Consider the following 12,451-nt stretch of genomic DNA (forward strand, 5'->3'; position numbering starts at 1 on the left):
AAATAGATTTAGACCCTATGTGCCTCCTACTCGGTCTCCCGGATGGTCATATTTCAAATATCAAACACAAGAGACTCTTCAATCTCTTGACTTCTGCTGCCAGGAAAAATATTTTGCTTTTTGGATGAAGGATGCTGCTCCAACAAAAAGTCGTGGCACAATCTTTTAATGCAGTGTGTTCCCAGTGAATATATCTCTTGTATGCTTCACTCTTCAGTAGATGCATTTATAAAGTTTGGGATCCTCACTTTAAGTACACTGGATCTACACTGACATCTTCCATATCACAAGGGTTTCCTAAATCGGCTTAGCTAGTCTCTGTACATTTCCTGTAAATCAGTCTTCCCGTAACCTTGCTATTTGTCTGTAAAGCCTATTTGTTTGTTTGATGCTGCCTTTATGTAGCTGCAGGAGGTGATGAAGGTTGTGGATGGATGTAATGCCCACTATTTCTTAATTCTTATTTTTTTAGCTGCTCATTTTGTTTGACATGTCATGTCAGCTGCTTTGTTCTGTGCTGTAAGTAAAAAATGTAATAAACTAGTCCGTATATCATCATGCTCCATACATCACATGTACATAAATGTGCAAGGAGAGTGAGCAGTCCACTTCACTCACCAACAACACATCCACTTTTCCACAGACACGTGGTGTGAACAAGTGGCCATAAACACTTGTGCACACTGGAGCTGAATGTAAACATGTCTGCCGTGCATTCTACACCACTCTGTCTTGTTTCTCACCTCCTCTTCCTCCTTTTATCTCCCACCTGCCATAAATGGTGTCTTTCATGTGCATCTGTGAGGCGTTAAAGCGCCATTAGAAGTCTCCCAAATCAGGGAGCTTCTGTTATTGTTGGCACATGCTAATTACGCATGACACCAACAGTTTGCCTCAAATGAGGTCCAGTACAATACAGCACAACATGACGAATAAAAACAATACCTGAGAAGTTTGACACGCTGTTAAAACTACAGACCCAACAGAGGCCATGTGTGCCACAAGAAATTGTTGTGCAGCTAAGGTTTACAAATGTGGGACTATCCTTGGGTTGCCAAATTCAGCAGGCCGAGGTGGGGCAGATGTAGAGCAGGTCAAACCAGACTGTCTGTGACTATCTGTCAATTTTGTGAAAGCAGCCAGATATTAACAGGAGATCCGCCAACGGGTGAAATTTACCCGCAGCTGTTTTTTAACTGTATGGAACTTTGTTTCAATAAAACATCCAAGTCTCCCAGTCTGTGACTTCTCCTAAAAGTCTGTTATAAGCACCTCCTATTGTTAAAATTTTTCTAGATAAAGCCAGATTTTTAAAGATGGACATGTAAACCTCACAGCACCATGGTGTAAAATTTACCTTTACAGAGAATGCAGTTATTTTTGTGCTATTTATTGCTCATGTTTGGATAAACAATCTATGTTGCTATGGCAATGCCTTTTGTCTGCTGCTGTGTGTAATAGAGTGGCGTCATATGTCCTAGGCTGTCCTGCACTATGGGCAAGAGAAAGAGATTGATGGTTGTATTTCAGACATCAGTCTTTTTCAGTGCAACCTTATTATCATTTTATCTTACTACCACATTGACATTTTGTGACTACAACTATGGCATCCCATTTTACAAAGCTGTGTTGTAGAATAATAAATAGATGAACCAAGGTTTGTTTATTTAACATTTTACGATGTCATGTACCTTGAGATTCGATGCATTCTAACAGCGGGTAAATTCCCTCGCGGTTTTAGGAATACAGCAACCCTTGGCAGTTCTACTGTTAACAAAACGTCCACAATGACCTTGACCATAATCCTACATTTAAGAACAGCACCACTGGCCCTACACAATAAGCCTCGGGTCTTCAGGGGTCCGCCACGTCTAGGGAGTCCTAAGTGTTACTGCAAGGGGGCTGCTAAATTGTTTGGTAATTTAAGCTTTAATCTAAGCTTCTTTTTTTAATTATAAATATTAAAATATGTCTGAAAATACACATTAACATATATCCAACATATTAAGATAGATAAATTGGCATATTCCTAAAAAAAACATTTGATTTACAATACACAACATTAATGATAGACTGTTACCCACAAATCCTTGTGCAATCATGTTAGCTAGCTAACTCTGAATCACTGTGTACAGCACCTGTCCATGACAGCAGGCAAACTAGTTAGCTAACATTACTCACCTTTGAAACATATTGGCCAATGTGCTGTGTTATTATTTCAAGTGTATGGACATTCTTGTGAGCCACAATAGTGTTTTGTAACTTTTCAAGCAAAAGACTCTGACACACCGTCCACCTCAGACACAAACACGATGCATTATTGTATGAATCTACCATAATTATGATTTTAACAGCTTAGTATTGTATGCACAATAAAAGGGTTATGCTTATACATGGCGCTTTAGGCAGCCCTACATGTTATTGTACGCCCAGGTTAATATGCAACTCAATTTTACACAATATATGTAGTTATGTTCCCGCTTTGTCTCTCTTTAAGCTAAGGGGTGCTTGGCCTGAAAAACACTAAAGACCCCTGCTATAAGCTTTTTATTTTATCCCATTAAGTGCTATATTATGTAGATCTCAACAACTGAAGGCCAAAGGAGGCCAATTAGATCAGCCAATTAAAGATGATGACAAAAGGCATTTCAAAACATGATATGGCGAGTGCCAGATGTTGTACAGACATGTGTACTCACCTCCATCGGAGACTGCAGCGGACTGTAAAGAAAGACAGAAAGACATGGATTAGGAGATTCGCTCATCACACAGATGAGACATCTTCACACAAGCTCACACAGGACACCAGCGCCAGGAGGCAGCTGCCTGGACATGTACTTTAAGCCACATGCAGACGCAGACGCAGACAAACTGGGTGTCTCACAGGACCTGGTTCATTATCACACACACTTTCACATCATGACACAGTCAGGTTAGCGCCCACACTCTTTGTCTTGTGTGTGGGAGGAATCATCTGTGAACTGGCTGTGCTTGCTCTGCAAGAAAGCCTCCTGAGAGGGGTGGGGCTTACTGTTAGTGTGTGTGTGTGTGTGTGTGTGTGTGTGTGAAGAGGTGAAGAGGGGAACTGTAGGCCTACCTGCCCCCAATTTCACAGTCAAGTGTGATGTTTGCTTACATATCCCACGGTCACCAAATATAGCTGGAGTTTAACAAGCATCGACATATGTATCTCTATCTGTATCTAATCTTATTTTCAGACACAGATGTCTACACAGACTAATTCAAACCAAACTTGCTTGAAGATCATATCCTATTACCCAGGCATAGACACAAAACACCACACAGAAAAACACACACACAGCACACAATAGTGATTTTTATCCCAGACGTGCTGAGCTGGGATGAGATCATTCAACGCAGACATCAGTAATGTAGCTAACTCTGGAACGCTATGTGACTCAGAAGGAGCAAAGGGAAAAGAGAGAAAGGGGGGAAAGAGGGAAAAATAGAAACAGGAGGAAGGGTGAGCAGTAATTAAAGACAGAAGTGTTTATCAAACACAGAATGCCAACTCACATCAGCTCTCTGAATAAATAATCCACACTAAGCCACACTGTCGATCTGTCAGAAGCTTTTAATGCCGTTAATCTGCCCACTAATGGTGCTAATGACCGGCTTTATGTTTACTCATATGATGGAAGGCAGGCTGTGCAGGAGATACAAGGGCATATTTGCTGCTTCTGAGGGTATTTTCTATGGAACATTTGCATTTGGAAATTTGAATGATCTCATCGTTACTCAGCAGTACAGACACATGGGAGTCTCTTGGATGACTTGAGGTTTCTGTGGGGTTATCGTCTGGTCATCACTTAGAAATGTTTCCACTTCATTGCAAGTTTCTCCACAGAAAATTACATTTTATGAATTTATATTTAAACTGAAAACTGAGCAGCATCTGCACAGATGCGCATAATATTGAGTCCACACCCTGTTTTTACCCACAGAATGAAAGCAGAGTAAGGCCACATCCACACGAATAGTTTTTCACTTTAAAATTGCGTTTTAACACGAAAACGATCTGAGTACACACAAGTGTTTAAGCACGGTTTCAGATATGAACATGCCTGAAAATGCACATCACATGACCATTCATACACACTGGACACACGTATAAACAGGGAGCAGATTTTCTACTCTACGGTTGGTTGCTTAGTTACAGAAAATACTACAGAAATGGCAAAAAGTATTAGTAGAGATTTCTTTGCTTGGACTGACGACGAGGTGGAACTGTTAGTAAAAGTAACACGTGAATATAAGGTGGTCAGTGCAGCAGAAAACAGATTGGGATTCGTTACAAAGCCAATATAGGCGACATATTAGAGTGGTACCAGAAGCCTAATCCATCACCAGAGGAAGCATGTCAATGGAAAAGAAGTATCCACACAAGACAGATGAAATCACAAAAGGTAGACAGCCTTAATGTTTTGGCTTGACACATCGTGACTGATAAAATCCAGTCGGGAAGCAAACATGAGTGTCTGCATTACTGTTTTCAAAAGTCTACATTTCCGCCCATCCATACTTAAACACAACCCTGGAATTGTTAAACTAAAATCAGCTCAGCATGTTTTTAAAATATCTCTGTTTTAGTGGTTCCAAAATGTCGGAGTAGTGCGAACACTAGGTATAAACATAGCAATTGTTATGTGTTTTAAATAAAAAATATATAGGTGTGGATGTAGCCTAATGACGAAGGGTCACAGAGACAACCTTGAGTAAATCCCTCAAACCAGTGGCAGTTACTTCACTCAGAGGATTAATTCAAACTAAGTAACCTGGTTAACGTCAGTCTTCTACAGTAAGCTGATTAATTAAACATAATTGACAGAAGTTTACACCCAGTGTTTCATTGGAGCTGGAAAACCTTAATTCCTCAGCCATGTGTTCATACTGTACTTAAATGCATTTGAACATATGCATGAAAAGTTGAGACAGGGAAGTGTTGAAAGAAAAGATCATTACTTGTGTTCAAAACAATGAAATGATTGAAAAAAATAGAAGCCTCTGGTAAACTAAATAAGTCAGTTTCTCAGCTGAACAGTAGGCCGTAAGATTCAGACACATTCACACTGACAGAAAACTGTGTTCTCTGGTCTGGAACAGCATCTTGTAGCAATAACACACCGAGCATTATCCATCCTTGGTTTATAAATATGCAGGTTTTACAGTAACCAGGTTACCACAGTGTATGTAAATATGCTCTCAGATTTCCCATCATCACATGAGTCGTGCCTATTCAAGCTGGGGTGAAGGTGCTTCACCAGATTTTTTAAAAACTGGATTTTTTAAATTTACTTTAAATTATTCTATTTATATATTTTCTAAATAATATTTGGTTCTGATCTTTTATCATTATGATTCAAATGTATTCTTCTAATTATGTCATGGACCGTACTTTACAAGTCAACCCCCCTTTCCCCATGGTATTGGTTTCTTCCAAAAGTTGCAGGATGAAATTGGTTTGCAACAGCAGGTATACACACACTCGTATCACTCTGTTGTGCATCGCTGCTGGAGGAAAATAGGCCACAGCTTAAATGTGCGTAGGTCATTAGATTATCAGTCCCTTTTTCAAACATGTAAAAATGAAATGCAATTAGTTTTACACACATAATAACATTTGGGAAACGTAGGCATAGCTGTTATTTGTGATAGCATAGCATCCTATTAAATATTGGTAAGGGAGAGATGTGTTAAACCTTTCATAGGGTATAGTTTGCAAAACACTGAATTCCATTTTATATATGCGACTCAAGATGCATGGTAAAAATCTCATCATTCTTTAAAAAAAAATGACAGCCCCAGCACTGTCTTCAGTTAGGGTTAATAGTGCAAGAGGTACGCTATTATGTTGTAACTTGTAACAAACTTGGAGAGAGTATGGTATTCCTTTTAAAGTCTTGCAGACAGGAGGTAAGGCAGGCATGAAAATCCTACACTGCAATTATTGCTTACCCCTCTTTTACTTTCTCTAGTGATACAAGAGTGCGTAGGTGTGGTTACAGGTTATATGAATTTCGGCTCGTGGTGATGATGGCTCTTTCAAGGAGGCTGAGGGGTTTGAGAAAATAGGTTACGACTGCTCAGTCTGAGATTGAATTTGCAATGGGGCTGACACTGCTATGAGATGTCAGAAAGGTCTCAACTGAACTTGTGCTGCTTCCTGTGCAGTGTGTTTGAAAATACAGCAACTACCATGTCTGCAGGTTCATTTCAACTGTGGCTTTGTCTATGTTCTGTAAATGAACTTGCATTGTGGATATAGTCTTTTTACATGACTTCATGAAGGAGTTGACGATTTAGAGTCTGTGGCAGGATTGTCTGTATAAGGTTCACAACAAGTGGGTGGCTGAGCCAGCGGCTTGTAGCTAGTGGCACTAACTCCATGAACAGTGCTAACAATGGCAACAGTGCTGACAAAGCGACAGGTGTTCAGCAGGGGGAAACCAAAGGCTGGGCGTTGCACTTCCACGATTGCACCATACCGATATCAGTGGTGACCAATGTATGAGTGCTGTGCAGAGCAACCGCAATCAGCTAACAAGGGGCTGATCATTGTTACTCACAGAGAGTAACAATGAGAGTAACAATGAAAAGAGAAGTTTGGACTATGACACACATAGAGGCAGCGTGACTTCATTCTCTGCTCATGACACCATGACTCTGCTATACCTCTACATAGGAAACAGCATTTGGGCTGCCCAGTAGCTCAGTGGGTAGGGCAGGGTTCCCATCCACAGTGGCAATATCCTTGCTGCAGCAGCCGCGGGTTAGATTCTTGCCTGTGGCCCTTTGCTGCATGTCATCCCCCGTCTCTCCTTTCACATTTCTGTCCTATCATTAAAAGAAAAAAGCCCAAAAAAATGATCTTTAAAAAAGTTAACAGCTGCTTGTGGTTATAGCAAGAGGGTTCTGGGTTCAAATCCACCAGCCAGCCAGGGCCCTTCTGTGTTGAGTTTGCATGTTCTCCCTGTGTCAATGTGGATTTTCCCCAGGTTCTCCAGCTTCCTCCAACAGTCCAAACACATGCAGGTTAGATTAAGCGGTGACTCTGAATTGCCCATAGGTGTAAAAGTAAGTGTGAATGGCTGTCTGCCTCTATGTGTCAGCCTTGTGTTAGTCTGGCCACCTGTCCAGCGTGTACCCTGCCTCTCACCCAATGACAGATGAATGAATGAATGTTATATTAATTGTCTGAATTTGAAGCAGACAAGATTGAGCTACTTTTCAAGAAAAGCAGCAGCAGTGTAGAAGCTTTTGTAAAAGTGAGTAAATAACCACAATAGCACAAATAACTGATCAAAAATCTCAAAATAAATGAACAATGTTTACCCTAATATACAGTGGAAGATTAGAACTTAAAACTGATTTAGTGTCGTTTTAAATAATCCCCCCTAAAGCCTTTGAATATATATATCAAATTGCAGAGAATTTTCTGGGTAAGGACGCTCATGCCCCCTGCTTTAATTTTTTTTGACTTGCATTACACCCCTGCCCTTCATAGACAGATTTCTTCCTGGAGCTTGTTATTAAAATGGACAGACACATTTTTCATATTTTGCACATACAAAAGAACCATAATAAAACTGCACACACAAATCCTGCAATACCCTGACAAAGATTCAACGTACACTTACTAACAAATCTAACTGAGTTGACTCCCTGGTGCAGCATATGTGCTGGTTTGATTCATGTGCATCTTGGCCATTTCCTCGTTTGAGCCAAGCTGTCCTAGCCAGATGGCACTGCCAGTGTAATGACTGGGATTAGCTATTTCAGACTGTTCTTGGAAGAGCAGAGGTTGGCAGTGGCGTGTGAAAACAGATTTGATGTGACTTCATAGCAATTGATTGTGGTTGAACCGTCCCACTGGACAAGAAAAAAGGACAGAGGCAGAAATCTCACCAGTGGAAACTGGTTACCCAATCCTAACGCTGATTAGACTCCCACACATTTAACATCTCACACATTTCAACAGCGTGCACTCTGCCTCTGATGTGTGTGTGTGTGTTTCATGTGTGTGTTAAGACATGCTACGTATTTTTTTATCGGCGTAGTCCATGTATGCATGTGGTCGACATCTGTTAGAGATGTCTTTTGTATGTAGGGTGCATTCTTTTGCATTTGTGCATGTGTGTTCACCCCCCATCCCCATTCAGTTCCAGTGTGATCACTTCCAGACGTATTCTGTGGTGGAGTGGTTTGGCCCCTAGTCGAGGCCCCAAGTCCCCTCTCCTCTCTTTTCCTCCCTGCACCTCTAACCCATTTCAGTTTCTCTCCATTTGTTTGTTCTTTCCCTCCTACCCAGTAACCCCACTCTTTCTTCCTTTGTCCCCCACAACCACCTCTCTCCTTCCACTCTTCCCCCAAGTCATTCCCTTCTTCACACCCTCCCTCCTTCAACCCTTCCTCAGCCATTCCAGTGGTGTTCCCCCTCCTCTCCTGGCAGATCCCGGTCATTCCTGACAGCCTCAGGGAATGACTGGGGTTTTCCAGACTTTCCCTCCTCAAGCCTCTCTCCACAAGCCCCCATCCACAGAGAAGCTGGAAAATGTAACAGTCTTGATAATAGAGACTCATAATATCAAATAAATCCCCCACAGTATGTCACAAAGTGTGTGCTACTTTTAGCCTCCGTTGCTTTCAAACTTAGTGAGCTCTATATTAACTGAGTGTTACTGGCAGTAGCAATTTACCGCTATGTCAAAGCCCCAATATTGTCTGCGGTTGTTTTCTGCTGATGCTGATTCAAAGATATTAATGGGGCTTTTATGTCCCATATATCATACAGTAAATGCACTGATAAGATCAGCAGAAAACCAAGTGACACAGCAGCACATGACTGATGGCCATGATTAAGGTTTCCACATGTGTGGAGGACTCAGTTCCAAGCAAAACCTCAGAATGTGCATGTGGTTGTGAATTTTGTGAATTCAAACAGAGCTGTAGTTAATGGTTGCCATTCAAAGAGTCTCAGATAGAGTCAGTTACAATGTGGCATGACAGCCAGTGCTAGGAATCTTTTTAACTGCATTTCAATGTAAAGGCTTGCCAAGTTCCTGTTGATTTTTTAGGGCAGACACAAAACAAAAGACACTGACCTAAGAGACAGAAAATCCTGCACTTTCAAAATACAATCCTTTCAGCAATAAAGTAGAAAAGCAGTTTGGTAAAACAATAAGTAACAGCTGTTAAGATGTAATTATGCAGGATAACTTCAATTTGATACTTGACCTTCTAGCGCACTGACATGTGAATCAAAATGTCAGACAGGGAAGCTTTTCTGGTTTAGGTGTTCAGACACAGCAATTTATGTGTATATTTTTTAAATTGACACATAAAAGAAACCAACATTTTTGTGAACAAGATATGTACTGAGCATTTCATCAAATTGAAAACTTCTGCGTTGCTGTAGAAGGGTCTCCCGCCTACAACCCATAACATGGTATGTCTGTTATCCAGATTTGATGACTTGCAGCGCCTGGCTATGTTGTTCATGTTCTGTTTTCTTAAATTAAAAAAAAGGACCAAATAAAATCTAAGTGACAAAAAAAGAGAATCATATTAAATTACTACTGTTTCCATTATTTCATATTCATCAATAAATAGTTCAGTCTATAAAATAGTGAAAAATACCCACAATGACACTTTCAAATTTTTTGTTCTGTCCAAATAATAGTCCAAAACTCTAAGATATTCATTTTTTCACATTTAGAAAGCCAGAAAATCTGGAAACATAAAAGACATTTTCCCTTGACAAATGACTTCAGTGTCTATCATCAATTGTAGGTGTTATTGTGTCAATACACCAGTCATTTCAGCACTTATCAGATACTGGTGTTTCCCACAGAAATAGATTCTATGTGTTGTGGTAGCTGACAGGGTTTTTTTGTGAGCGTGTGTGTGTCCATTTGTGACCATTCTGTGTCCCCTCTCTTAATTCTGAGGTTTTGGCAGGTCCATGAACGCAGCACAGGTGGAATGTTTGTTATGTCTGAGTCACAGGGAGGAGAATTAAAGAATAAGCTGTTTAATCATCAAACTCAAGACTTCCTGTCAAGCAGTCTGTGGTCACATTGATCACTGCTGATCAGATTTAATCGATGATTAGAAGAGCAGCTGATGCAGAGGTGAATGAAAACAAACTTTCTTTTGCTGCAGTTACACAGGTTAGACCCAGCTAGGTGCGTGGTTTCCTTGAGTATACGGCTGGTTTAATCAAAAGCAGGTTGAAAAAACAATAGACAACACTAAAATGAGGGGACTGTAGTTATAAGAAACAGAGCGTTCTACTTCTATGTAAGTGAAGAGAGAGAGAGAGGGACAGATGCAGGTCAACATCAGCACATGATTAAATAAATGTGTAGGAAATCCTGGATATTAAACATCACATGAAAGGGGACCACTTGTGTCTCATGCCTTATCTAAGTCTTATCTCTGCCCTATGACCTAATATTTGAACTCGAGTCGGTCTGCAGCTGCTGGCACATCTTGTTTTAAATGGTGGAATTCAGAAAAAAAAATCAGAGATTACTGTAAGGAACTTCATAAGAATATTTTTGGGTGTTCTAAGAAGTGCTGTACTCTGAACAGTTATAAAATGACTTTCTGGCCCACTTCAACAAAAGATAACTGCATCACATGTCTTCACAACACTCACTACTGGCAACACACACACAGATCTATATCAAACATCCTCTTGTTTTTCCTTCCTAGTCCATCGCTGCTGCTAAATGGGATGCCAGTGGGATTTGTAGTGTTATCTTGCATTAAAACTTTGTTGATCAGTAGCTTTAAAATGACCTGATGGATTATGTGCGGTTCAAAAACATGATTATTTTGTCTACAAGTCACAACATGTTTGTTCACCAAGATCCTCCTGCCTTCAGCTCCCTGAACAGAAAATGCCATCTTGTAGCCACATGCCTGGCTTGTTTATGTGTGTGTGTTTGTGCGTGTTTGCAGGGAGTGGTTGGTCACTGTGCGCACAGGTCCCAAATGCTTTATTAGCTGTGACTAGTGGGAGAGGGGTGGCTTACATCATTTGTTATGAAGCCTGGACATCGAGTTCAAACTATGGCGAAACAGAGGGTACAATTTACAGCCGTTCATTCTCACTGCTATCATAATATTAATACTTTATAAAGTCATAAAAGTGTTCTTAAACAATCTCAAGTTTCCGGAATTCCTATCTGTATGCGTGCATAGAGGTGGACGATGGTTCCTGGAAAAAGACGTGTTTTATGGGATGAGACACAGAGCAGCCAGTGACACTTAACAGGGTGAATAAAAACTGTCTATCTGTGAGAGAAACTGTCAGGGATAACATATGCACTCACACACACAAAGACAACACTGTTTGTACCACAGGAACCTATTCCTGGCTCCAACACTGGGAGCTGCAACTGCCACCTTTGGTAAGGAATTTGATTTTTATGTGTGTAAGTGAAACATGACTGTAAAGATTGAAATATGGAAGAACACTGAACATATCAAGTCATGTGCCTGTAAAACACTGGCACTACTACAGGTGACCACACCTATAACCGAACAACTGATGCACACACGCTGTCCTTAGAGGGCGAGTTCACAACACAGATTTCACGACTGCACGCAAACATCCACAGACACACAAGCATCCAGCTGAGGAGGAAGCTGTTGCTCCAACAGTCTCAATGTGTGCGTGCCTGTGTGTTTACTTTTGAATATGAGGTGAATAGTGGCTGCCATTGAGAAGACCAGAGTCACCCTGCCAGGGCTGGCAACCATGAAACCACTTAGCTTTAGCTTAGTTTAAAGCTACAGTAGGTCATTTTTTATGAGACTATTTGTCATATTTTTTGAAAGTGTCAGTATTACACGAGACAGAAAAAAATCACGTTCCTCTCCCTCCTCCGACTGCTTCTAATGGTATTTGTGTATTTGTAGTGTATGCTTGTTATGTAATGCAGTTTTGTCTGTATGTTTATGTTTCATATTTGTGTCTGTATTTGTATTCATGAGGCTGTCCTTTCAATAAATTCAAATCTTATTTGCTAGAATCCACCACTGCTCAACGAAAACAACCAATCAGACTCAAGAAGCTCAACGCAGCTGTCAATCATGTCAATCGCTGCTTGTGAATTGCAGTCAAACTGTCAAATTGGGCAGCGCTGATCAAATATGAATCAAGATTCTGTTACTGCATTGCCTATTTGTCACCTCAAATATTTTCAGGAACATATTTTAGTGCACTGTTTAGCTGTAAAATTATAAAGTTTGCCCCAGCTGGCGGGCAGTGCTTGGTTTTCACTCGATGGTTTTCAACTTGGCGTCTGGGTCACAGACTTTCCCATTTTACAAGTAAACAGTGCACTAAAATATGTTTCTGAAAATATTTGAGGTGAGAGATAAGCAATGCCATAACAGAATCTTGATTCATATTTGATCA

The 12,451-nt window shown here is 40.6% G+C and overlaps 1 protein-coding gene across 4 annotated transcripts in view; it reads right to left on the bottom strand.

The window, feature by feature from the left end:
* The window catches only part of rgs12b (regulator of G protein signaling 12b), a 63,996-nt gene that overhangs the window by 19,761 nt on the left and 31,784 nt on the right, over positions 1-12,451 (bottom strand). For all 4 annotated transcript variants that reach the window (XM_033624146.2, XM_033624145.2, XM_033624148.2 and 1 more), the window contains exon 5: positions 2,700-2,721. In XM_033624146.2, the coding sequence (XP_033480037.1) occupies positions 2,700-2,721 (22 nt within the window). The remainder of the gene's footprint in view (positions 1-2,699; positions 2,722-12,451) is intronic.

The sequence above is a fragment of the Epinephelus lanceolatus genome, chromosome 3 (assembly GCF_041903045.1).
Source record: "Epinephelus lanceolatus isolate andai-2023 chromosome 3, ASM4190304v1, whole genome shotgun sequence".
Classification (NCBI taxonomy): Eukaryota; Metazoa; Chordata; class Actinopteri; order Perciformes; family Serranidae; genus Epinephelus; species Epinephelus lanceolatus.